The following is a 23,981-nucleotide window of genomic DNA, read 5'->3' on the forward strand; positions in this document are numbered from 1 at the left end:
GAAAAGTTTTCTTCATCAGTGCATGGAAGTCCCAGCTAGAGAGTGCAATACCAGGTCTCCTGTTAGGGAATAAGACAGGGCACATGACAGAAGTTTGTGTAGGGGAACACTGCTTCTAGTGATCATAATGCCATTATTTCAAAGTCCTTCTGGAAAGGGATAGGTCTGGTCCATGGATTGAAATTCTAAATTGGATCAGAGAGGTGCCAATTTTGAGGGGATCAGAAAGATTTGGCAAGTCTGGATTGGGATAGGTTGATTTCTGGCAAAAGGTGTACTTGGTAATTGGGAGGCTCAAAAGTAAAATTTTGAGATTATAGTATTTACATGTTCCTGTCAGAATAAAAGGGTAACATGTTTAGGGCACCTTGGTATTTGAAAGAAATTGAGGCCCTGGTTATATAAAAAAAAAAGAGGTGCATTGCAGGTGCAGGTATAGGTAGGTAGGAACAAATGAGGTACTTGAGTACAAGAAAGGCAAGAGAATACTTAAGAAGGAAAACAGGAGGGCTAAAAGAAGGCATGAGGTTGCTCTGGCAGACAAGGTGAAGGAGAATCCCAAGGTATCCTACAGATAGGTTAAGAGCAAAAGTAAGGGACAAAATTGGTCCCATGTAAGATCAGAGTGGTGATCTATGCATGGAGCCAAAAGAGACTGAGAGATCTTAAATGAACTTTTTGCATCTATATTTACTCAGGAGACAGTCTATAAGAAAGTGAGGCAAAGCAGCAGCAACATCCTGGTCCTCATAGTGGATTACAGAGGTGTCATGAGGCAAATTCGGATGGTGTTCCCTCGAACCCTGTTGGAGTCTAGTGCAGAAATTGCAGGGGCCCTAGCAGAGATATTTAAATCATCCTTAGTGACAGGTGAGGTGCCAGAAGATTAGAGGATAACTAATTTTGCTTTATTGTTTAAAAAAGGCTCAAAGAATAAGCCAGGAAATTACAGGCCGGTAAACCTGACATATATTTGTGGAAAAGTCAATGGAAGGTATTCTACGGGAACGGATACGAGTATTTGGATAGACAGGTACTGAATAGGGATAGTCAATGAGGCCTTGTGCTTGGGAAATAATGTCAAACCAGTCTCTTGGAGTTTTTGAGGATGTTACCAGGAAAGTTGAAGGCAAAGCAATGGATGCTGTCAACATGGACTTTAGCAAGTCCTTTGACAAGGTCCCATATGAGAAGTTAGTTATGAAAGTTCAGTCACTGGGCATTCAAGATGAGGTAGTAAATTGGATTAGACATTGGCTTTGTGGGAGAAGACAGAGTGTGGTAAGAGATGTTTACCTCGACTGGAGGACCATCACTAGTGGAGTGTACAGGGATAGATGCTAGGTCTGCAGTCATCTATCTCAATGATCTGGATGATAATGTGATAACTGGATCAGCAAATTGGCGGATGACACCAAAACTGGAGATGCAGTAGATAGCTATCAAAGCTTGCAGCAGGATCTGAATCAGCTGGAAAAATAGGCTGAAAAATGATAGATGGAGTTTAATATAGACAAGTGTGAAGTTTTGCACTTTAGGATGTCCAGTGCAGTGAATGGTAGGGCACTGAGGAGTGTAGTAGACCAGAGGGATGTGAAAGTACAGAACCTTAATTCCTTGAAAGTGGTGTCACAGTTATAGATGGGTTTGTAAAAAAAGCCTTTGATTAATGATATTGAGTACGAGAGATGGGATGTTATGTTGTGATAGTATTAGATATTGTTGAGGCCTGATTTGGAGTATTGTGTGCAGTTTTGTTCACCTACCTACAGAAAAGATGTAAATAAGACTGAAGGAGTGCAGAGAAAATTTACAAGGATGTTGCCAGGACTTGAGGACCTGAGTTATAGGGAAAGGTTGAATAGGTTAGGACTTTATTTCTTAGAACATAAAAGATTGAGGAGAGATTTAATAGAGGTGAACAAAATAGAAGGGTATAGATAGGGTTTATGCAAGCAGGCTCTTTCTACTGAGGTTTGTTGGGACTACAACTTGAGGTCATGGGTTAAGGGTGAAAGGTAAAATGTTCAAGGGAGAAGTACTTCACGCAGGGTGGCGAGAGTGTGGAAGGAGCTGCCGGCACAAGTGGTGGATTTCAACATCTGAGGTAAGGATCAATACATAGATGGCATCAGGAAGCCGGACACAACATTTGAATAGCAAGAGAACAGGCTTGCTTGAATCAATGCCACCATGCAGAATAACATGTAGAAATTGGGAGTTTTGTCATCTGACTGGCCGTACAAAGAACAAACTCCAGTAAGTGCAGGGAAGAGCTTTGGAATTAAAACCATGAGACAGGATGAAGAATGTTTTCTTGCAACTGCTGTCAAACGGAATGGGTTTGATATGCAAAATTAATGCTGGAAATACTGGAGGCAGCATTGTCAACAACAGGTGTAGAGGAAGAATCATAACATCAATATAATAAGACATAAATCAATGGCAGCAATAACAATGGAGAAACTGAGAGTGAGTTGTGGTTGATGGCAATGTGCACGTATAACGGAGGAAAGGCAAAAACAAAGAAACAGGTTCTCCCCGGGTAATGTACAACCTGTACATAAAAATGAGACTGGCACAACAGATTTACTGGATTGTGTGAGGCTGCGAAGATCTTCTACTACCTCTAACTCAGTTTGCATTTCCAAGCTGAAACTTTGGTCACAGCCCGTTCACAGAAATAATGCCTTTCTCTTACTTAAGGGCAGTCTGTCAAAATAAACTCGTGTGTCATACCTAACATGTAAACTTTAAATTGCTTTGTACCTAGACTTGCACTAAACCAGAACGAGTGGATAAATTCATTGCAGAAATCACTTACGCCAGTTGTTGAAGGGTGAGAAGGAATAGATGACACGGTGGTCTGTTGTGTAGCCACAGAGGACGATCTCTGCTGTGGCAGCACGGTGGTTTTGGTTTGTTGGTAAGCTGAAATAAACCAAGGATAGCTTTTTGTGAATAAGATTAAGTCAGTCAATGACAGCTTTCTCCGAGCAGTTTTTGAAATGATTGTCAGTTATTTCAGCTCGAAACACTTGGTAGAAATTTAACCCCAGTCACTTTAATAAAAGCCTGTCTTGTACCCTTGGGTTCCAGTGACATTTGCAATAAGTATGTAGCATTAAGTAAGGCAGAAACTGGCTATGAAGTCCAGTGAGTCTGTTTAGGATTATGGCTCATGCTGCACCTTGCCTACTTTCCTCCTCAGTGCTGGTATTCCTTTGTTCTAAGCCCAACTTACAAAACTACCAATTTTCATTTTGAATTTACTGTACAAATGAACATTTAGAGCCCTCTAGTGTAGGAGACTGCAAATTTTTTTTAACCATCTATATAAAGACATTGCTGTTCGCTTCATTCCTAAATGTAGCCCTTAAGTGACTGTAGTTAAATTCTTCAGCCTGGACCTTTGCATTTACCCTATCCAACCATTGTTTAGAAGTTTGTGTTTCAGTGAGATGACATCTTGATTATAAAGACCTGACTAAGTACACAATGTATAAACTTTAATGCATTGATGTTGATATACGTAGCTTGTTGGAAAGTTCCAGCTCATAATTAATACATTAGAAAGCACTGTCCAACAAAATAAATATAGTAAAAGTAATTTGCCATTGCTATCCAACTATTTTGAGTTCTGTGGGCTGAAATGAAAAGAAAATTATAAGCTCAGAGTATATAGCACAGAAATAGGCTTATCATCCCATTAACATCTACACAATTTTTTTGCCCATCTACACTAATAACATTTATGCAATTAAAGCTATTTCATTCCATGCCTTCCCTATTTAACTGTGTATCAATGCTTCTTAAATGTGGTAATTGTACAGATATCAGATATTCTGTATGTTTAAAAATAAACAATCCTAAGATTGCTTTTAAATCACCCGCCTATCTTCATAAACTATACCATGGAAGATCTATCTATGCCTTACATACCCTTGTACCACTGTCTGGTTATTCCCTGGCCTCCTTTGCACCGGAGAAACAATCTCTGCTTTTCTAGGCTCTTGCCGTAACTGAAGTTCTCTAATCCAGGCAACATCCTGGTGAATCTCCAGTACAATCACATCATTTCCATTGTGGCATTCAGAGCAATCCCAAGTGCAGCCTAACCAGTGCTTTGAAAAGCTGTGACATACAGTAGCATCCCAACTCTTGTATTCTGTGTCCTAGCCTATAAAAGCAAGCATACCACATGCTTTCTTCATCACCTTATCTCCCTGCATTGCCTCCTTAAGGGAACTATGAACTTCAACCATAGTTCAAGATCTACCTGTTAGTTCATCAACATACCTTAGTGTCCCAACATCTGCTGTTTGACTGCTTCTATTTGACTTCCCAAAATGCATCACTTATCAGGATTAAAGTTAAATGTTGAGAAACTCAAGAACTTTGTTGTTCAGCAATACTAGGATGTCCTTGTACATTAATCACTGAAAATTAACATGCAGCAACTACCAACATTTAGAAAGGCAAACACTAGGTTGGTTGTTAATGCAAGAGGATTTGAATACAAGAGTAAAGACATCTAACTTCAACTACATAAGGCCCTGTTAAGATCACACCTACACCACACCGTCTGTTCTCTCTAGTAAAGAAGGGTATTCTTGGCCAAGTATGAGGTATTGCACTTTGGAAGGACAAACCAAGGTAGAACATACAAGGTAAATGGTAGGGCACTGAGGAGTGCAGTAGAACAGAGGGATCTGGGAATACAGATACAAAATTCCCTAAAAGTGGTGTCACAGGTAGATAGGGTAGTAAAGAGAGCTTTTGGTACATTGGCCTTTATAAATCAAAGTATTGAGTATAAGAGTTGGAATGTTATGGTGAGGTTGTATAAGACATTGGTGAGGCCGAATTTGGAGAATTGTGAGCAGTTTTGGTCACCTAATTACAGGAAGGATATTAATAAGGTTGAAAGAGTGCAGAGAAGGTTTACAAGGATGTTGCCGGGACTTGAGAAACTGAGTTACAGATAAAGGTTGAATAGGTTAGGACTTTATTCCCTGGAGCATAGAAGAATGAGGGGAGATTTGATAAGAGGTATATAAAATTATGATAGGTATATAAAATTATTATGGGTATAGATAGAGAATGTAAGCAGGGTTTTCCCACTGAGGCTAGGGGAGAAAAAAAACATAGGTTAAGAGTGAAGGGGGAGAAGTTTAAAGGGGGGCTTCTTCACACAGAGAGCGGTGGGAGTGTGGAATGAGCTGCCAAATGAAGTGGTAAATGCGGGCTCACTTCTAACATTTAAGAAAAACTTGGACAGGTACATGGATGAGAGGTGTATGGAGGGATATGGGCCAGGTGCAGGTCAGTGGGATTAGGCAGAAAAATGGTTTGGCACAGCCAAGAAGGGCCAAAAGGCCTGTTTCTGTGCTGTAATGTTCTATGGTTCTAAGAGATTATGCAGCTGATGTGTACCAGATTAAGTTCTAGGATGGTGGGTTTCTCTTGTGTCAAAGAGAGCAATAAGATTGGGCTGATAATTTCTGAAATTCTTCATTCTAAGAAGCATGAGATGTGATGTGTATTGGAAAAATTAGGGCACCACAGTAGTGTAACAGTTAGTATGACCCTATTTCAGCTCGGGGCATCAGAGTTTGATTCCAGCTTCCTTTGTAGGAAAGCTTGTACATCCTTGCTGTGAAGCACATGGGTTTACACCGGGTGCTCTGGTCTTCCCACAGTCTAAAGGTGTACCAGTCAGTAGGGTAATTGGTCATTGTCAATTTTTCCTGTGATTGGGCTAGGGCTAAATCAGTGGGTTGCCAGGTGGTGAGGCTCAGTGGGCTTGAAGGACTTGTTCCACATTGTATCTCAAAATTAAAAAAAGTCTTGCATTTTATTTTAGTTTTTTTAATGTGATCTGGCAAAGTAGACATATGGATAATGTTTCTTCTTTTTGGGGTATCTGGAACCAGAGCACACAATATCAATTTAAGGGGTGACAAGAAATGTCTCCTATTGAGCAGTGAAGCTTTGGAAATTATCCAAGAAGGGCCAATGGAAGCAATCGCTAAGATCTGTAAGGGGAAGACCAATAGATTGTTGGTTAATAAGATTGAGTTTATTAAAGAAAGGTAACACTTCCAGTCATGATCTTTAGTGAATGGTGCATAAGGGTCAAGGGACTTAATGAGCTATTCTCTCTACTTTTTATGTTCCCTGGACTGGAGTGCATGCCTTACGAGAATAGGTTGAGTGAACTTAGCCTTTTCTTCTTGGAGTGACGGAGGATGAGAGGTGACCTGATAGAGGTGTATAAGATGATGAGAGGCATTGATCGTGTGGATAATCAGAGGCTTTTCCCCAGGATGAATTGGCTAACATGAGGGGGCATAGTTTTCAGGTGTTTGGAAATGGGTATAAGGTAAGTTTTTCACACAGAGTGGTGGATGCATAGAATGCATTGCCAGCGAAGGTGTTCGAGGTGGGTCCAATAGGGTCTTTTAAGAGACTCTTAGATGGGTACATGGAGCCTAGAAAAATAGAGGTCTATGTGGCAGGGAAGTTCCAGGCAGTTCCTAGAGTAGGTTACCCGGTCGGCACAACATTGTAGGCTGATGGACCTGTAATGTGCTGTAGATTTCTATATCACAAGATTGATCGTGGATTATCAATCACTCATTCTATCAACCATTATACATTTTCAACCACGCATCCAGGTCTTTTTCTATTCCCCTTTTTCCAATACTGACATATTTAATACTTCAAATTCAATCTGATGAGTTGTACCAAATGTCAAAGATTTAATTAAAAATATATTCCATAAACTTTTGGAAGCATAGTAAATGAAATAAGGATTTTACTTGAACTAGCTGCAACATTATCCTATTTAATATAAACAGTAATCAGTTTTAAACTTGGTTACTAACTTATGGCGGATGATGTCTGGAATAAGTTGTTGTTTCCATTGTAATAGGTAATGGTCTGTTCAGGTTCGGAAAGTTCGGATTTCTCGTCACCTCCACTCAGGCTCAGGGCACTAGCAGAACGTGAGTGTTCACGGCTGCGACGCTGGGCTTGAACTGAAAGCAAGCACACCACAACGAGTGAGCAAATAGTTCTGATACCTACCTAACAGCAGAATATCTCAAAACACCATCAGCTTCATTGTATTTTATTACAATGATTAATCCCAAATGTACTTCTCATTTTAAAAATTTAATCAAATTTTACTGTTAAATAGCTCATTCTTAATTGAAGGTAAAACAGACTTACAATCTTTCTTCATGTAAAATAAAACAAACTTGCATCAACAAAGAGCATGCCGGAAGATCCATTGTACAGGAAAAAAATTGGTGTGTACATACTGCTCAACATATGTAGACTCCGGGACTGAATGTTGTCTTCAGCTGGGTCATAATCAAAGACAGAGCCAGGATTTGTACGCCATACACGTAGATCTGTAGACACAGGATTTATGGGCTTAAAGATACAATTGATAATGGCCAGGGTAGGTTATATCATAATAAAATCAGAAATTGCTGACAATACTAAACAGATCAGGCAGCATCTGTGGAAAGAAAATCTATTTAATACAATCATGAATGTCCTTTGACTTGAAGCATATCAGAATAATCTAGAAGCTCAGACAATTTATCTGTGGGTTTGAATTCTACCATGTTACAGGTGCTATTAAATTTAGTTAATTAAATTATTCTGACATAAAACGTCCGTACGTATTAATAAACTACTGGATTTTAATAAAACTGCACTTGATTCAGGATTGTCATCCATTACAGAGGGTAATCTGTTATCTGTTCATGCTACTACAACCACCTTGCGATTTTTCTTCTGCCTGAGGTAGCCAACAAGCCAGAACTTGGGCAACAACTCTGACCGTGCCGGTGTAGTTCACATCCCTAAACACCTAAAGAAGTGGAGTAAACCGAATTGTATGAGATATCACATCAGATAAACCGCTCACATTTTATTTATTTCATAATTATTGCTTTAGCATAAATTTACAATTTGCCATGAATTCTGATCACTTGCTCTACCAGAACTCTATATCAGAATGATGATAATATTGGAATGTGCACATCAGGAAAATGGAACTAATATTTTAAATTAACAGAACAATCCATGTAACTATGTTTGTGACTTCATGAAGGTGATATTCCAACAATATAGAACAGATTAATTAACAAAAAATGCTGGAAGAATCAGCAGGTTAGGCAGCATCTATAGAAATGAATAAACAATTATTGTGCAACTTTCTGAAATCTATAGGCACATTTTATATAGCTTATTCCTATTTAAAGAAATTGTCAGACAGAAGTGGATCATTTGCTCTACATTAAAAGCAGATTGGAGGTGCTCTGTGAACGTAAGTACTATGATGATATTCTCCAGGAGATACCAGGAGTTTCAGAGCCTGTGAGTACATTTTCTGTCTTACAAAAAAAATCTTCACATTAATGATGTCATTAGTACCGAAGTACACATACAGCTTGAGGGGGATACTTGGGCTGATAGTAAATTCAGTCAGAATGCTGCACATTTTAGTCTAAGAAAGAAATAACAACTATCACTTCTCTTTGTAGTTCTTAACCCTTTCCTTTTCTCATGGTGTCTGAAAGGCTTCCCAGTGAGTGTGAGGATGTGAATCACAATTATGCTTTACGTCTCGGCTGCTGTCTCTGCATCAGCGTGCTCTTCTAGTGAATTATGTTGTAGAATGTGGCACTGTACGATACTTGAATATATTAACTTAAAGATTCATGGTTAAACTTGAAAAAATGTATGACTTCAATACTTATGAACACATATGGAACCATTGATCAAAGCATTTGAAGTGGAGTGTAATGTCGGACTGAATAAATGCCTGTTTTTATTGCAGATTGCAAAGGTATAACAAAAGTTGTGGCCTGTTATCTGGTACCAACTCTACAAGGTTTCTCCTCCTTTCTTGTATATTTAGAAAGAGATCTTTAATTTATCAGTATCAGCTCTTGAAAGTTTCTCCTGTCCTTTGATTCCTCTTGCCAAATTTGTCATTCCACTAACCGCCTCAATTGAAATGACCTTACAATTTCTGCATTTTTTTCAGTAAACAAAACACCTTTTGACTTTATAGAGCAATCCCTAGCCAATCATGGTCAAAAGAACAGCCTTCTTTTGCTCTCTATGCTTGCCTGTTTCTGGTGAGATCCTCTGCTTCAAGAATATGGTGAAGAACATTCCTACCCTTTCCATCTACTCGATGAAGGGTGTACATGATTGAAATGCCCACTCCTGGGCCACTTACAATACCCTGCCTCCCCTGAGCTGCCATATTGTTCAATTTCTTGCTTAAACTCTTCTGTCTGTTTGAATATCCAGTTAATGGAATCTAGACTATCCCACTGTGTTTTAATTTAAATTGTGTTGGCCATTTGGGATTGCCAACTTCCTGTGCATTCTGAGACTTTGATGCCGCAGCCATTTTTTCTTCCTTGATTGAGTGCTGTGGTTGGTGCCAATGCTCAGTAGGTGATTTGAAGAGGTTCTTCAAACTACAGTCATATTATCGTCTTTGCTGATTGAAGTGTATTTGGAGACGGTCTGTATGCCAGAATTGTACAGTTGTTAAGTATTTCCTAGGATTGTAGACACCAATAGGTTCATGACAGTGTGTATGGTGGTTGTCCATCGTATCTGACAATGAAAGGAAACCGTGCGTGTGAGTTTTTTAAGTGGAAAAGCTGTTGCACTGGGTCAGTTCCTTTCTCTCGACCGTGGAGGTCAGGGTCCAGTGGTGTGAGCAGTCATCATAAACTGGGGTCTTCCTTGGTCGCAGTGGATGTCCATGAGTTCTTTGGTGCCTCTCGGTGCCCTTTGCTCTCCACGGAATGTTGGCAGAGCCACCTTCCTGGCTACTGGATCTTACTGTAGATCTCATCCACCCAGTCTGCCGGAGCAGACTTCACATCCTAGGAGAGGCATATCCCTATCTCACCAGGGTACGAGGCCCACTAGCTACCCTCACCTGTCGAAACAGTGCACCAGACTGTGGCAGCTGTTGCATGCAAACAGGTACTAGGAGCCTACAGGTGAGAGCTGAGTTTCCCATGTGAACCAAAGGTGAGTGAGCTGCTGTGGAATGGACATGACAAGCCCCTTTATCGTAGGTGCTACACCCTTTTCAGGACAACCACTACGCCCATATTACACCATGTATACTCCATTGCATTCTATCCATTCCTAAGTGAATTTCAATCACACACAACACTGATGGGCCAAATGGCCAAATTCTGCTTCTATTCCTTATAGTTGATTATTGGCTAGTGTTGCTTGTACTCATTTAATTATAAATATACAACATATCATACTTGCTCTTTTTCCATATTGTCATTCTCTTTCCCTTAACAATCTACCTAACCTACTTTTAACTGGTGGCTGTGGTGAGAGCTTTGAGTCCTTCCTGAAGGGGGATGGAGGTGTATAGGGACTGGACATCCATACTGAAAATGTGACGATCGGGGCCAGGGAACTTAGTTATTGAAAAGATCAAGATGGTATGAAGTGTCAGTGTAGAAAGGGTTTGAACCAGAGAGGATAAAACATTCTGGGTAGCCTCCAAACTGATGGAATGAACATCAATTTTTGAGCTTGCGGTAATTGCCCCACTCCCCTTCACTATTTCCCCCATTCCTGTCTCTCTCCCTCTCCTATATCCTTACATGCCCATCAATTCTCTCGGGTTCTTCCCTCCCCCCAGCCCCCTAGGCCTGAGTTGACATAGTAGTTCCCCTTCTTCCCTTTCTTCTATCAGATTCCCCTTCCTCCAGCCCTTTATCTTTTTCACCAATCAACTTCCCAGCTCTTTACTTCACCCCTCCCCCTCTCCCAGTTTCGCCTATCACCTGCCACCTTGTGCTCCTTCCTCAACTTCTTGCTCTGACTTCTCTTTATTTTCCAGACCTGATGAAGGGTCTCAGTCTGTAAAATTGACTGTTTATTCATTTCTATAGATGCTATCTGACTTGCTAAGTTCCTCCAGTATTTTGTGTGTTTTTACTTTTAACTGATTGTCACACTTGCTCACTTGGCCTGCAGCCAGACAAGGTTCACTACACAAGAGATGGTGATACAGAGAGAGAGGAAGGAAAACACAGTAAGAGGTTAGAAATGTACTCACGGGAAGATACACTTCCTGTGAGTACATTTTTAACCTAGCACTATCTACTTCCTGGGAAGACCACAGAAGATAAGCATTCGTTATTCCCATTCCAGTTCCCGACTCGCTGAGTCTGACAATGATCTCGTTGCTGAAATATTCCAGCTTCCCAGCAAGCAGCAGAATAGTTCAGGGAAATACGGGATCTACCAGTTCTGCAACGTCAGCCAGTCTTGGGGTAACTACACTTGAGCTGACATAAAGTTTAGTTTGGGCAGGAAGAGAGTCACCTTTTTCATCCTACAAATCCTTCCTTTACTCCACTGAAGAACAGGGTAAGAAGATAATTAAAAACTCCATCATACCAGAACCTATTTTTTATTTTCTTTTAATAATGAGCCAGCTTGCAGTTCCTGCAGGAAGCCTTAGGGTGACAGTGGAGGACACATTTAGCTTCTAATAACAAGTGGGGGAAAATGTTCTTCTAAACATAAAATATTGATAGGTGTAAGGAGATCATAATTATATTACTCCTGCTAAAAGCCCAGAAGACGTTTAAGATTTCAATGTCCCACAGCCCTGAAACGGTGAAGCTTTACAATTTGATCTAGCTAATGGCACGCTTTGTATTTTGAGAGCAAACATCTCTACATACCCCTGAAAAAGATAAGGCCCTCCTTATAGATAATAGATTAGCAAAGCCCTCCAGACTTGTCGGTAATTTGCTACCCACTCCCATCCATGCCAGTGATTCCTCTGGGATAGTTATTTCTTCCAATATAAGATCTCCCTCTCAGTCCTCCTCCTTTGTCCCCCTCCTTTCCTGTAACTCCTCCACTCTCGTCTCCCTCCTGTTTTCGCCTGCCCCTCCCACTTTCTTTCCGCTCTTGACACATGTGATATTTTACTAATGCAAACGAGGGAGAGCCAAACCTGAGACACAATCTATGAATTATTTACCGGTCAGGACAATTCATTAATAATTTGTAGAGCAAGCTCAGGATGTTTCATTATTTACAGGTCTCCAACCATAGTTCTGATTTGTATATTGGAATAGTCATTTATAATGCTGGAAATGAAATAGATTCATGTGACTGCACAGAACAGAAGTAATCCATTTGGCCCATTTCCCCTGTGCTAGCTGCTTTATAGCACCACAATGCAACAAGAATGTATTTTATGTTAGATTTAAAAATATACCAATAGAATGCCAACAGCAAAATTAAATATTTATATACTGCTGCCTACAGCTTACAAGAAAATAACAGCCCAAGAAAAGAAATAGTGTTATCAATGTCAATATATCCGATTATAAATTTCTGGAGGAACTCAGCAGGTCCAGCAGCATCTATGGAGGCAAAAGATAATTAATATTTTGAGTCAAAACCCTACATCTGAACTGTTGCAGGGTCTCGACTTGAAGCATTAATGATTCCTTTGCTAGCACAGATGCTGTTAGACCTGCTGAATTCCTCCAGCCAGTTTGGTTTTTTTTTAGTTTCAGATTACAGCATCTGCAGTCTTATCTCCAGTGAGATAGCTGATTAGCCAGGAGAGCCTCTAGTCTCTGGTGAATATTTCTCAGTTTGATTCCGAAGCAGAGTGAACCTAATAGCACTGAACTGTGTATCAGATGGGAAATTAATGACACATAAGGTAAGTGCAGATTGTAGAAATGTGTTGGAAAGAAAGCAGAATAGGAAAAGGTAAATGACTGCAAATAATCAAACACAAATACAAAATATTCTGGCCATGGGACATCTGAAATAATAACAGAAAATGCAGGAAATAACCAGCAAGAGAGGTACTACTCAGGGAAAGAATGAGTTAATGTTTCAATTCAATGATGTTTCATTAGGTTGGGAAAAGTTTTAAAAACAAGATGCAGAGACAGTTGGAGATGGAGAAATTTTCTCAACTTGATAATCCGTTCAACAATTTTTTGTCATTGACAAAGGAAGAGAAGCTTTTCAGCATTCTCAATTTATTGTTGTTATTTTAGCTAAGTAACCCCCTCTTGCAAATGGCTGGTTTGTTGTATCCCACTTCTTTGCCTCTTCCTCTTGCCTCCTCTCATCAAGAACCATTGGTTCTGATCTTTCTCTTGTTCTCTGTACCTATAAAAAACCTACTTTCTTCCTACTTCTTGCCTCTTGTGTAACTGTGTATTTGTTTATTGAGATGGTGTGAAATAGGTCCTTCTGGCCCTCCAAGCCACCCCACCCAGTAGTCCCCCGATTTAACCCTATCTGAATTATGGGGCAATTTACAGTGACCAATGAACCTACCAACTGGTATGTCTTTGGACTGTGGGAGTAAATCCATGAGGTCACAGGAAGTAAGTACAAACTCTCCCGGGCAGTGGCAGGAATTGAACCCAGATTGCCTGCACTGTAAAGCGCTGTGCTAACTATTACACTACCGTGCTGCTCTTTTTCTGCTGACTGTCCTGAATGTTTCCATCATTTTTAGGAAATAATAATAATTATCAGCAAAGACTCCCCAAAGGTAGTGATGTAAGAAAGGGGGAGACCATTGCTGTACCCACTGCTCACACCCGACTGCATGGCCAAATACCCGGGTAATCACATTGTTAAGTTTGCTGATAACAGTGGTGGGGCTCATCATCACCACTGAAATACCTAGAGGGAGGAGGTGGAAGAGCTCGAAGCCTGGTGACAGGCAATCAACCTCTTCATCATTGTCATCAAGATAAAGGAGATGGTTATCTACTTCAGGAGAACTCGCACCACTCACTCCCCCTTTTATATTGGCGGCAGAGGAGTGGAAACAGTGAGCAGTTTCAAACTCCCGGATGTACACATCTCATGGTCCCAGAACACATCATATACAATCAGGAAAGGTCACCAACACCTTTTACTTTGAGGATGCTGAAAAGAGCTGGCCTATGCTCATCAATATGCACAACCTTCTACAGACGTGTAGAAGAGAGCATCCTAGCATGCTGCATCACTGCATGGTACAGAAACTGCAGAGAAAGGTTTTACAATGGTTAGTCAAAACTGCCCAATGCATCAGCAGCACCAGCCTACCAGCCATCAAGGATATGTACACAGGAAGGTGCTGGAAAAGGGCCAGTAACATCATAAAGGAACCCACCTATCCTGCTGATGAACTGTTTGTCCCACGCCCATCAGGGAGGTGGCTACTTAGCATCCACACCAGGAGCATTAGACTCAAAAACAGTTACTTCCCCAAAGCAGTAAGACTGATCAACACCTTCACCCACTCACACACCTCCACTACGTTCTACGAGTCGGTGGTGGCCAGTGCTATCATGTTTGCTGTTGTGTGCTGGGGCAGCAGGCTGAGGGTAGCAGACACCAACAGAATCAACATACTTTTTTGTAAGGCCAGTGATGTTGTGGGGGTGGAACTGGATTCTTTGACAGTGTTGCCTGAAAAGAGGATGCTGTCCAAGTTGCATGCCATCTTGGACAATGACTCTCATCCACTCCATAATGTACTGGTTAGGCACAGGAGTACGTTCAGCCAGAGACTCATTCCACCGAGATGCAACACTGAGCGTCATAGGAAGTCATTCCTGCCTGTGGCCATCAAACTTTACAACACCTCCCTCGGAGTGTCAGACACCCTGTGCCAATAGGCTGGTCCTGGAATTATTTCCACTTGGCATGATTAACTTATTATTTAATTATTTATGGTTTTATATTGCTATATTTCTTCACTATTCTTGGTTGGTGCGGCTGAACGAAACCCAATTTCCCTTGGGATCAATAAAATATCTCTGTCTGTCCCCAACTACCAGTTCTTTATCATTTCTTGTCAGTCACCTTGTGTGCAGGCACTCCAGTGTCTAGCATCATGCTATGGACATACAATCAATCTATGCATATAAGTTATGTTGTGTATTTATATTTATTGTGTTTTTTAATTATTGTTTTCTTTATCTCATTGTGTCTTTTTTGCGCTGCATCAGATCCAGAGTAACAATTCTTTTTTTCTCCTTTACACTTGTGTACTGGAAATTACGTTAGATGATCTTGAATCATGAATTCGAGAAGGGGTCAGCAGCTTTAAATTTCTCAGTTTTATCATTTCAGAGGATCTGTCCTGGGCCCAGCATATAAGTGCCATTAAAAGAAAGCATAGCAGTGCCTCTACTTTCTTAGAAGTTTGTGAAGATTCGGGAATTCATCTAAAACTTTGAAGTGTGGCAGAGAGTATATTGACTGGCTGCATCATATCCTGATATGGAAATACCAATGCCGTTTGACGGAGAATCCTACAACAATTAGATAGATAGATAGATAGAAAGATGTTCAGAGTTTTCCATAATTGACCGTAGCCTACTCAGCGCCCTTCGCTCAGCTACCGATGTTAAACTCTCCAGTACTTTGCCCACGACAGAGCCCGCCTTCCTTACCAGCTTATTAAGACGTGAGGCGTCCCTCTTCTTAATGCTTCCTCCCCAACACGCCACCACGAAGAAGAGGGCGCTCTCCACAACCGACCTATAGAACATCTTCAGCATCTCACTACAGACATTGAATGAATTAGTGGATACAGCTCAGTCCATCACTGGTAAAATCCTCCCAACCATTGAGCACATCTACACAGTGTTGTCGCAGGAAAGCAGCATCCATCATCAGGGACCCCCACCACTTCCATCATGCTTTCTTTTTGCTGCTGCCATCAGGAAGAAGGTGCAGGAGCCTCAGGACTTACACCACCAGGTTCAGGAACAGTTACTAACCTTCAACCAGAGGGATAACCTCACTCAACTTCACTTGCCCCATCACTGAACTGTTCCCACTGAAGTGACTCAATTTCAAGGTCTCTTCATCTCATGTTCTCGATATTTATTGCTTATTTGTTATTATCTTTTTTCTTCGGTATCTACATGGCCTGTTGTCCTTTGTACAATTGTTTTTTGCGCATTGCTTGCTGCCCTGTTGTGTGTGATCGTTCATTGATTCTATTGTGTTTCTTGTACTTACTGTGATTGCTCACAAGAAAATGAATCCCAGGTTGTATAGCAAAGTAAATTTATTGTCATAGCACAAATGTCACCATATACAACCCTGAGATTCATTTTCTTGTGGGTATACTCAATAAATCTATTGTAGAATAAATAACCATAACAGAATCAATGAAAAAAATGCACCAACTTGGGTGTTCAACCAGTGTGTAAAATACACAAGCTGTTCAAATACAAAAATAAATTAATAAATCAATAAATAAATAAATAAGAAATAATTATCGAGAATGAGATGAAGACTCCGTAAAAGTGAGGCCATAGGTTGTGGGAACATTTCAATGATGGAGCAAGTGAGGTTGAGTGAGGTTATCCCCTCTGGTTCAAGAACCTGATGGTTGAGAGATAATAACTGTTCCTGAACCTGGTGGTTTGGGTCCTGAGGCTTCTGTACCACCTTCCTGATGGCAGCAGCGAGAAGAGAGCATGTCCTGAGTGGTGGGGGTCCCTGATGATGGACGCTGCGTTCCTGCGACAATGTTTGATGTGGATGTACTCAGTGGTGGGGAGGATTTACCAGTGATGGACTGCGCTGTATCCACTACTTTTTGTAGGATTTTTCATTCAAGAGGATTGGTGTTTCCCTACCAGGCTGTGATGCAGCCAGACAATACACTCTCCACTGCACATCTATAGAAGTTTGTCAAAGTTTTAGATGCCATGCCGATGCTTTATTCACAATGACGCTTTCGCACTGGGCCCAGGACAATTCCTCTGAAAAAATAAAACACTGAGGACTTTGAAGTTGCTAACCCTCTCCACCTCTGATCCTCCAGTGAGGACTAGCTCATGGACCTCTGGTTTCCTCCTCCTGAACATATCTGTATAGTTGAGATACATGTACTTTGATGATAAATTTATTTTCAACCTTAACACCCCCAATCTGTTCTCATCGTTCAGTTAGATCATGACTGAACTTTTATGTCTGCAGTGACTTCATGGCTTGTCACATCCTTGCCCAATCTAAATCGTACAACCTGAACCCTCAAAGTTCCCAATGTCCCAGATAATAATCAATATTACCTTCTGAGAAATAATTCCAGAGGTCTACTGCACTTTGCGTGCATATATGCTCTCTGTTTCCCTCTTAATGGCTTTCTGCTAATTTCATAAAATTCCTATCAAACTCATACATAGAACAGTACAACACAGAACAAACCATCAGGCCACAATGCTCTGCTGAACCAGCTAAAATGCAAATCAAAAAACACCCTAACAATAATCCCTCCTACCTACACAATGTCCATATCCCTCCAGCTCCCTTACAGCCACGTGCCTTATCCAAACATCTCTTAAAAGCCTATAATGTATTTTCCTCTACCGCCATACCAGGCAACGCATTCCTGGCATCCACCACACTTGGAGTAAACTAACTTACCGTTCGTATCCCTTTTGAACCTACCCCCCTCTCACCTTCAATGCATGCCCTCTGGTATTAGACATTTCAAACCTGGGAAACGGATACTCCCAGTCTGCTCTATCGATGCCTCTCATCATCTTATAAACCTCTATCAGATCTCCCCTCAGCCTCCGGTGCTCCAGAGAAAACAACCCAAGTTTGTCCAACCTCTCATGATAGCACATGCCCTCTAAACCAGGCAGCATCCTGGTAAACCTCTCCTGCACCTTCTCCAAAGCCTCAACATCCTTCCTACAGTGGCGTGACCAGAACAGTATGCCAAACTCTTCCAGTATTTTTAATCACCTCAGCCTCAGCGCCTGAGTGGACACATGGCAAAATGTATACTTCTCTGGTCTTGTAACTGTATGATTGAAGTAGAATGGGTTATAAAATTATTCATGCCCACTAAAGACCTGTGAGGCTTTCTTCGTTTTCCACACGTCGCCTCTGCATCTCCACAACCCGTCTTTGGATTCCACGGTAGCTTATGTCACTGAAATCCTGCATGTTCTTCTTCACACGCTCCGTGATGGGATCGTTAACCACAGAAGTGAAGCTTCCCTTGGTCTTCTCAAAGTCTTCATGGTATTTCACCTTAATATTAGAAATACATTGCCAATGAGTAGACCTGCTCTGCAGATTGAATTAGTCACAAAAACTAGCCAAATATAAAACATTGGCTCATTAAAAAACAAGGCAACAGAACTGGCACATCTATTAGAATGCTTAAACGCAAAATCATCTGACTAGAAGGGGAGAATTAGCCCTATCACCAAGACTAGGTGGCACTTAGGATTCAAGGATTCTACATCTTCTCAGCATTATTTAATTTTTTTACACAATTTGTCTTCTGCCTATTGGTTGTTTGGCAGTCTTTGTTTATACATAGTTTTTGTTAAATTCTATTGTATTTCTTTATTTTCCTGTGAATGTCTGCAAGAAAATGAATCTCAAGGTATCTCAGGCTCGGGACTACTGCAGGATCTGAACCACACAAAGTTTCAAAGCACATTTATTATCAAACTATGTATACCACATACAACCATGAGATTCGTCTTCCTGCAGGCAGCCACAAAATAAAAAAAAAATACAACACAGTTCATAAAAATACCCAAATAATCATACATCCAAAGTGTAAAAAAGAAAGAACCAATTGTGAAAACAATAAAAAAGCAAGCAAACAGTCCACAGAAAATTAATTACAGAGATCCTGAAAGTAAGTCCAAAGCTACTGAGCCCAATGTCTGCAGGACACAGACACAGAGCCAGTTCAGAGCTGGATGTCTGCAGGACACAGACATGGAGCCAGTTCAGAGCCCAATAGTTGCAGGCCCCAGCCATGGAGCTAGGCTCAACACTGAGGTGAGTACTGATGCTCGCAGGCCGCAGCTGGGGAGTCGGTTCAGTGCAGAGGTGAGCAAAGCCTCAAGTAGTAGTGGGCTGAACCCTAACCCTTTCCTCAAGTGTGAGGAAAACCATTACTGGGCAGTCTCTAACAATCTGTTGACTTTTATGAAATGCAAAGGGACTGCAGATGATGGAATTTGGAACAAGGAACAGAATGCTGGAAGAACTTAAACAGTCAAGCAGCATCTGTGGAGACAAAAGGTATACCTTAACATTTCAATTTAAGACCCTGCATCAGGACCTTTATGGACCCACTGTAATCTTCCAGCATTCCTGGCAGATTAGGAACTGACTAAGTCACCAGCCATACATTCCAACTCTTTATGCTGGACACTAGATCAAGTGGACAACAAAAAAACAGTGGAATTTTGAAACAAGGCTACAGCAAAAAAAATACAAAGATTCTGCATACTACTTCACATTTTGGTTCATTACATTGTTCCAATCCACACTAAACACAATTTCAGTCAAATAGATTATACTGAGTTCACACAGAAATATTTATCTACACACATTCATGCATGTTTGTGTGGTGGTCAAGCCTGATACAACAGAGACATTTAAGGGACTCTTAGATAAGCACTAGGACATCAGAAAAATGGAGTGTTATAGACTGTGTAGAAGGGAATGGCTAGAATGATTATGGAGCAGGCTTGTACAGGTCAGCACAACATCGAGGGCCAATGTGGGTCTGTACTGTGCTACACTGTTCTATGAATGGGAAAGAAAATAGGAGAAAGGCCACAGTCTTATCTCTTACTATTAGATGAGGAGTTATTAAGTTGAAACTTCAAAAAAATCGCATGATGAAGTTTTGAGTGAATGAGGTGATTTATCCTCAGTCGTCTGTTTTACAGAGGAGCCTTGGTGTACAAGTTGCACAGTTTCAAGGCAGTATTGGTGGATAAGGCATTCAGAAACCTTGAGTTCATTAGGTGGGACATCAAACTTAAGTTCAGGGAGACCAGGGGCAAAGTACTTCAAAAGAAAAGACCTGACAGAAGTATGAAAATGTTATGAGCTAAATAGGTTGATAGGAAGGAACCATAGCAGACATGGACAGTCTTAAGGTATGGGATAGAAGGTTCAGAGGGTTCTGTTCTGTGTCTAACCCAGAGACTTGTTGGAAGCTCAGATATACTGAAAAAAGGGCGGTGAAGGTAGGATAGCTCGTAGCATTCAAGAATTATTGAGAGCAGTTTTGGGCCCCCTATCTAAGAAGGAATGTGCTGACATTGGAGAGGGTCCAGAAGATGTTCATGAGAATGAAAGGGTTAACATATGAGGTGCTTTTGATGGCTCTGGGCTTGTACTCACTGGAGTACAAATATTGAAAGGCTTAGAGAGTGTGCATATGCAGAGGATGTTTCCTATAGTGGGTGAGTCTAAGATCAGAGATCTTTTGGCTTCTGATGCTTTAATCTAAGGTTCTTTCAAAAGTCATGAAAAAAGCACAAAATTTGTTGCTTCACAATCATTTTATTAAGCCAATAGAACAAAGAGAAAATTGAAATGAACAATGAGAGGGGTCTGCTAAATGAAGGGAAAGACAAAAAGTTGAGATGGTGCTAAGCATGGAGGAGCTATTTTATACCCATAGATGAGGGAAAATTCCATTCAAATTCATAGATAAGAGGCAACCAATGATACCCCCTATTTGAACATTGCAGTACCCAGAGAATTTCTAGAATTATACCATATAACCACTAGGGGACACAGTGAACAACTGCATATACCCACTGTCACCAGTAGGAGGCATATTAAACTGTTACATGCATGTAAGAACTATATAAAATAGAAGCAGACAATTGTTAAGCTGCAGAGAAAATAACAGTTAAGCAGTCTAATTTAAGAATTAAACAGTCAGATCCAACAGATCTCAGCCTCAGAATACGGGGACATCCATTTAGAACAGAGCCGAGGAGGAATGCCTTCAGCCAGAGAGCAGTGAATCTGTGGACTTCATTGCCACAGCTGGCTGTGGAGGTCAAGTCACTGGGTTTATTTAAAGGAGGTTAAAAGGTTCTTGATTATTCAGGGTGTCAAAGGTTACAGAGTGAAGGCAGGAGAATGGGGTTGATGGGGATAATAAATGAGTCATGATGGAATGGCAGAGCAGACTCGATAGACAAAATGGCCATAATTCTGTTCCTATGCCTTATGGTGTTATGCTCTAAGTATGCACATGAGCAGATGAATTATCAGGGCATTGAATGTCATAGTTCAGGCGCTGTGAAAAGAGATTAGTAGAGATGGGTACTTGATGATTGTCATACACATGGTGGACCAAACAGGTTCCAGACTATATGACCCTATAGAACAAAATATTAGGGTAAATATGCCTAGTTCAAGAGATCTAACTAATGCAATGTGTATTAGATGATTAAACCCTTTGGGAAATTCATTATTAACTACTGGGAAAAAAAGACAATACAAAAGCCGTTACCACAGGTACAGAAACACAAGAGAGTGAGCATTTGCTGGAATCTAGAGCACAGAACAAACATACCGTAGATATGTTGCGCTGAGAATCCCGTACACGCCTCATCTCTGGTGTGTCCAGCACATAAGACGCCCTGCCTTGCACTTGTTTGCGGAAGCTGTCGGAGTACAGAACCTGCAAGGTCAAGAGTGAAATGCTGAGTGCAACCTCCACATGACAGATACACATAACTTACCTAACTACTCTGCACCGGGGTACTGGGTTAGCTGCCTTGAGGTTAGGAGTATGACTGAAGCGAGTTAATGAGTTTAATTCTCAGTCTTTGGCTTTAAGTTACAAGAGGGAAAAAACAATAATATATTTCTGTATGATTTCACAATGTTTCATGTCCAATTGTTTGGTATTAGGTGGTGGATGTGCAAAATCATGTAGCATTCTTATTGGTGATTGTGTTTTCTCTAAAATTACATCCATTTTGATAGTCAAAGGTTTGTTTATTTAAAACTGTAAACAAAAAAAAGCCAAATAAATCAGAATAGTGACACCTTTCATTCCCTGATGTCAGGTGGAAGTTTTTGTTTATCTCAGAACATGCTTCATAACTGGAATAGTCACTTGCTCACAGGTTTCTGCCAATACCCATCTAGGCCCGAGAACATTTGATTTTCCCATAACCCTGCATATTACCCTGTGCCAGCACAGGGTAATGCATTGGCAAGGCATTGTACACAGACTATGATAGAGGAAGAATTATCAAAGAATTGAGTACAGGAAATGGGATGTAAGGTTGAAGTTGTATAAGACATTGGTGAGGCCTAATTTGGAGTATTGTCTGCAGTTTTGGTCACCTGCCTACAGGAAAGATGTAAACAAGGTTGAAAGAGTACAGAGAAAATTTACAGGGAAGTTGACGGGACAGGAATAGAGAAGGCCTCTACTCACTGGAATTCAGAAGAATGAGGGGTGTCCTCACTGAAACCTATCAAATGTTGAAAGGCCTCGATAGCATAGATTTGGAGAGGATGTTTCCCAGGGTGTGGGGAGTCTAATACCAGAGGAGACAGCCTCAGAATAGAGGGACATCCATTTACAATGGAGATGAGGAGGAATTCTTCAACCAGATAGTGGTGAATCTGTAGAATTCATTGCCACAGGCAGCTGTACAGGCCAAGTCACAGGGCATATTTAAGGCAGTGGTTGATAAATTCTTAAGTCAGGGCATGAAGGAATGCAGGAAGAAGGCAGATGATTAAGGCTGAGAGGGAAATAGATCAGCCATGATGAAATGGTGGAGCAGACGTGATGGGCCAAAAAGCCTAATTCTGCTCCTATATCTTATGGTCACAGGGTTTTAAAATGAGCAGAGGTCTTTCAGAGGTATCTAAAATTATGAGGGGTATACTGCAGATAGGTAAATACATGTGGACGTTTTCCCCCTTAGGTCAGGTGAGACTAGAACTAGATGCCATAGGTTTAGGGTGAAAGGTGAAATATTTAAGAGGAACCTGAGGGGGGAGTTTCTCCAGTTGGAGTGTGGTGCAATTCTGGAACACACTGCCAGTGGAAGTAGATTCAACTGCAATATTGAAGAAAAATTTGGATAGATATATGGATGAGAGGGTTATGGAGGACTAAGGATCAGGTAGGTGGGACTAGGCAGTAAAACAAGTTAGCACAAAGCAGATGGGCCGAAGGGCCTGTTTCTGTGCTGTAGTGTTCTATGACTATAGTCTTTTTCTCCATGTTTACAGTTTCAGTGCATTACAATGATTTCTATAATTGTCTACTCCAGCTTTAACATTTTCATAATTGAGTAGCTGACAAACTATCAAATAATAAGTCGAACAATAAACCAGGTGTTCCCAACCTGGTGTCCATGAAACCTCTCGGTTAATGGTAGAGGTCCATGGCATATAAAAGGTTGCGAACACCTGCAATAAAAGGTCTCCTTCTGTGTTTTCCCTCTCACACCATAAACTAGTTTAAGTGGCACTGGGCAGCCCAATGTTGCTACCAAATAGGATTTTAGTTCATGTCAGTGGCGCACTAGCCATTCAAAGTGGAATGCCGTGGTCAATATGATATTAAGAATTATTTTTAAAAGCATCAAGATAAAAATGGGGGTGGTTAGAATGCAACAGAAAACACTGAAAATGGTTCTGTTCTTAAAGCTGCAGAAAGTACCGAGCTAATGTTTTCTTGATTGCGCTTAACGCGTTGCATCTCTGGTGTATATACCACTGAGGTCCCTTTACCCAGGTTTTCTTTGTATAAGATCTGCAGAAGCAAAAAGCACCCAAAATAACAAGATAAAAATCCAGCAGTCTTTCGCAACTTAACAGAAATAAAATCAAGATCAAAATTTAAAATCATGAGTTATTAAAAAAAATATTAGTTTCAATTGAAAATGATGAAATGGATTTAGCAAGAAGATGATGGATGAGAAAGGAAGGGCAGGGCTATGCCAAAATTCGATTTAGAAAATTACTGCTTCCTAATAACAGTTACCATCCAAGGAAACCTGTATATAAAAAAATGTAAATATTGATTGATCAGTTAATTATTTCAGCACAAAAATGCATTGATGAGA

The 23,981-nt window shown here is 40.7% G+C and overlaps 1 protein-coding gene across 38 annotated transcripts in view; it reads right to left on the reverse strand.

Moving 5' to 3' along the window:
- The window catches only part of neb (nebulin), a 327,374-nt gene that overhangs the window by 1,938 nt on the left and 301,455 nt on the right, over positions 1-23,981 (reverse strand). For 36 of the 38 annotated variants that reach the window (XM_073026432.1, XM_073026423.1, XM_073026670.1 and 33 more), the window contains 6 exons: positions 23,576-23,668; positions 21,458-21,565; positions 17,955-18,135; positions 7,329-7,421; positions 6,891-7,043; positions 2,825-2,931 (listed from right to left, as the gene is read on the reverse strand). In XM_073026432.1, coding sequence (XP_072882533.1) covers positions 2,825-2,931; positions 6,891-7,043; positions 7,329-7,421; positions 17,955-18,135; positions 21,458-21,565; positions 23,576-23,668 — 735 coding nt within the window. The remainder of the gene's footprint in view (positions 1-2,824; positions 2,932-6,890; positions 7,044-7,328; positions 7,422-17,954; positions 18,136-21,457; positions 21,566-23,575; positions 23,669-23,981) is intronic. The other 2 variants (XM_073026654.1, XM_073026489.1) reach the window with 1 other exon arrangement.

This window comes from Hemitrygon akajei, chromosome 2, assembly GCF_048418815.1.
Source record: "Hemitrygon akajei chromosome 2, sHemAka1.3, whole genome shotgun sequence".
NCBI lineage: Eukaryota > Metazoa > Chordata > Chondrichthyes > Myliobatiformes > Dasyatidae > Hemitrygon > Hemitrygon akajei.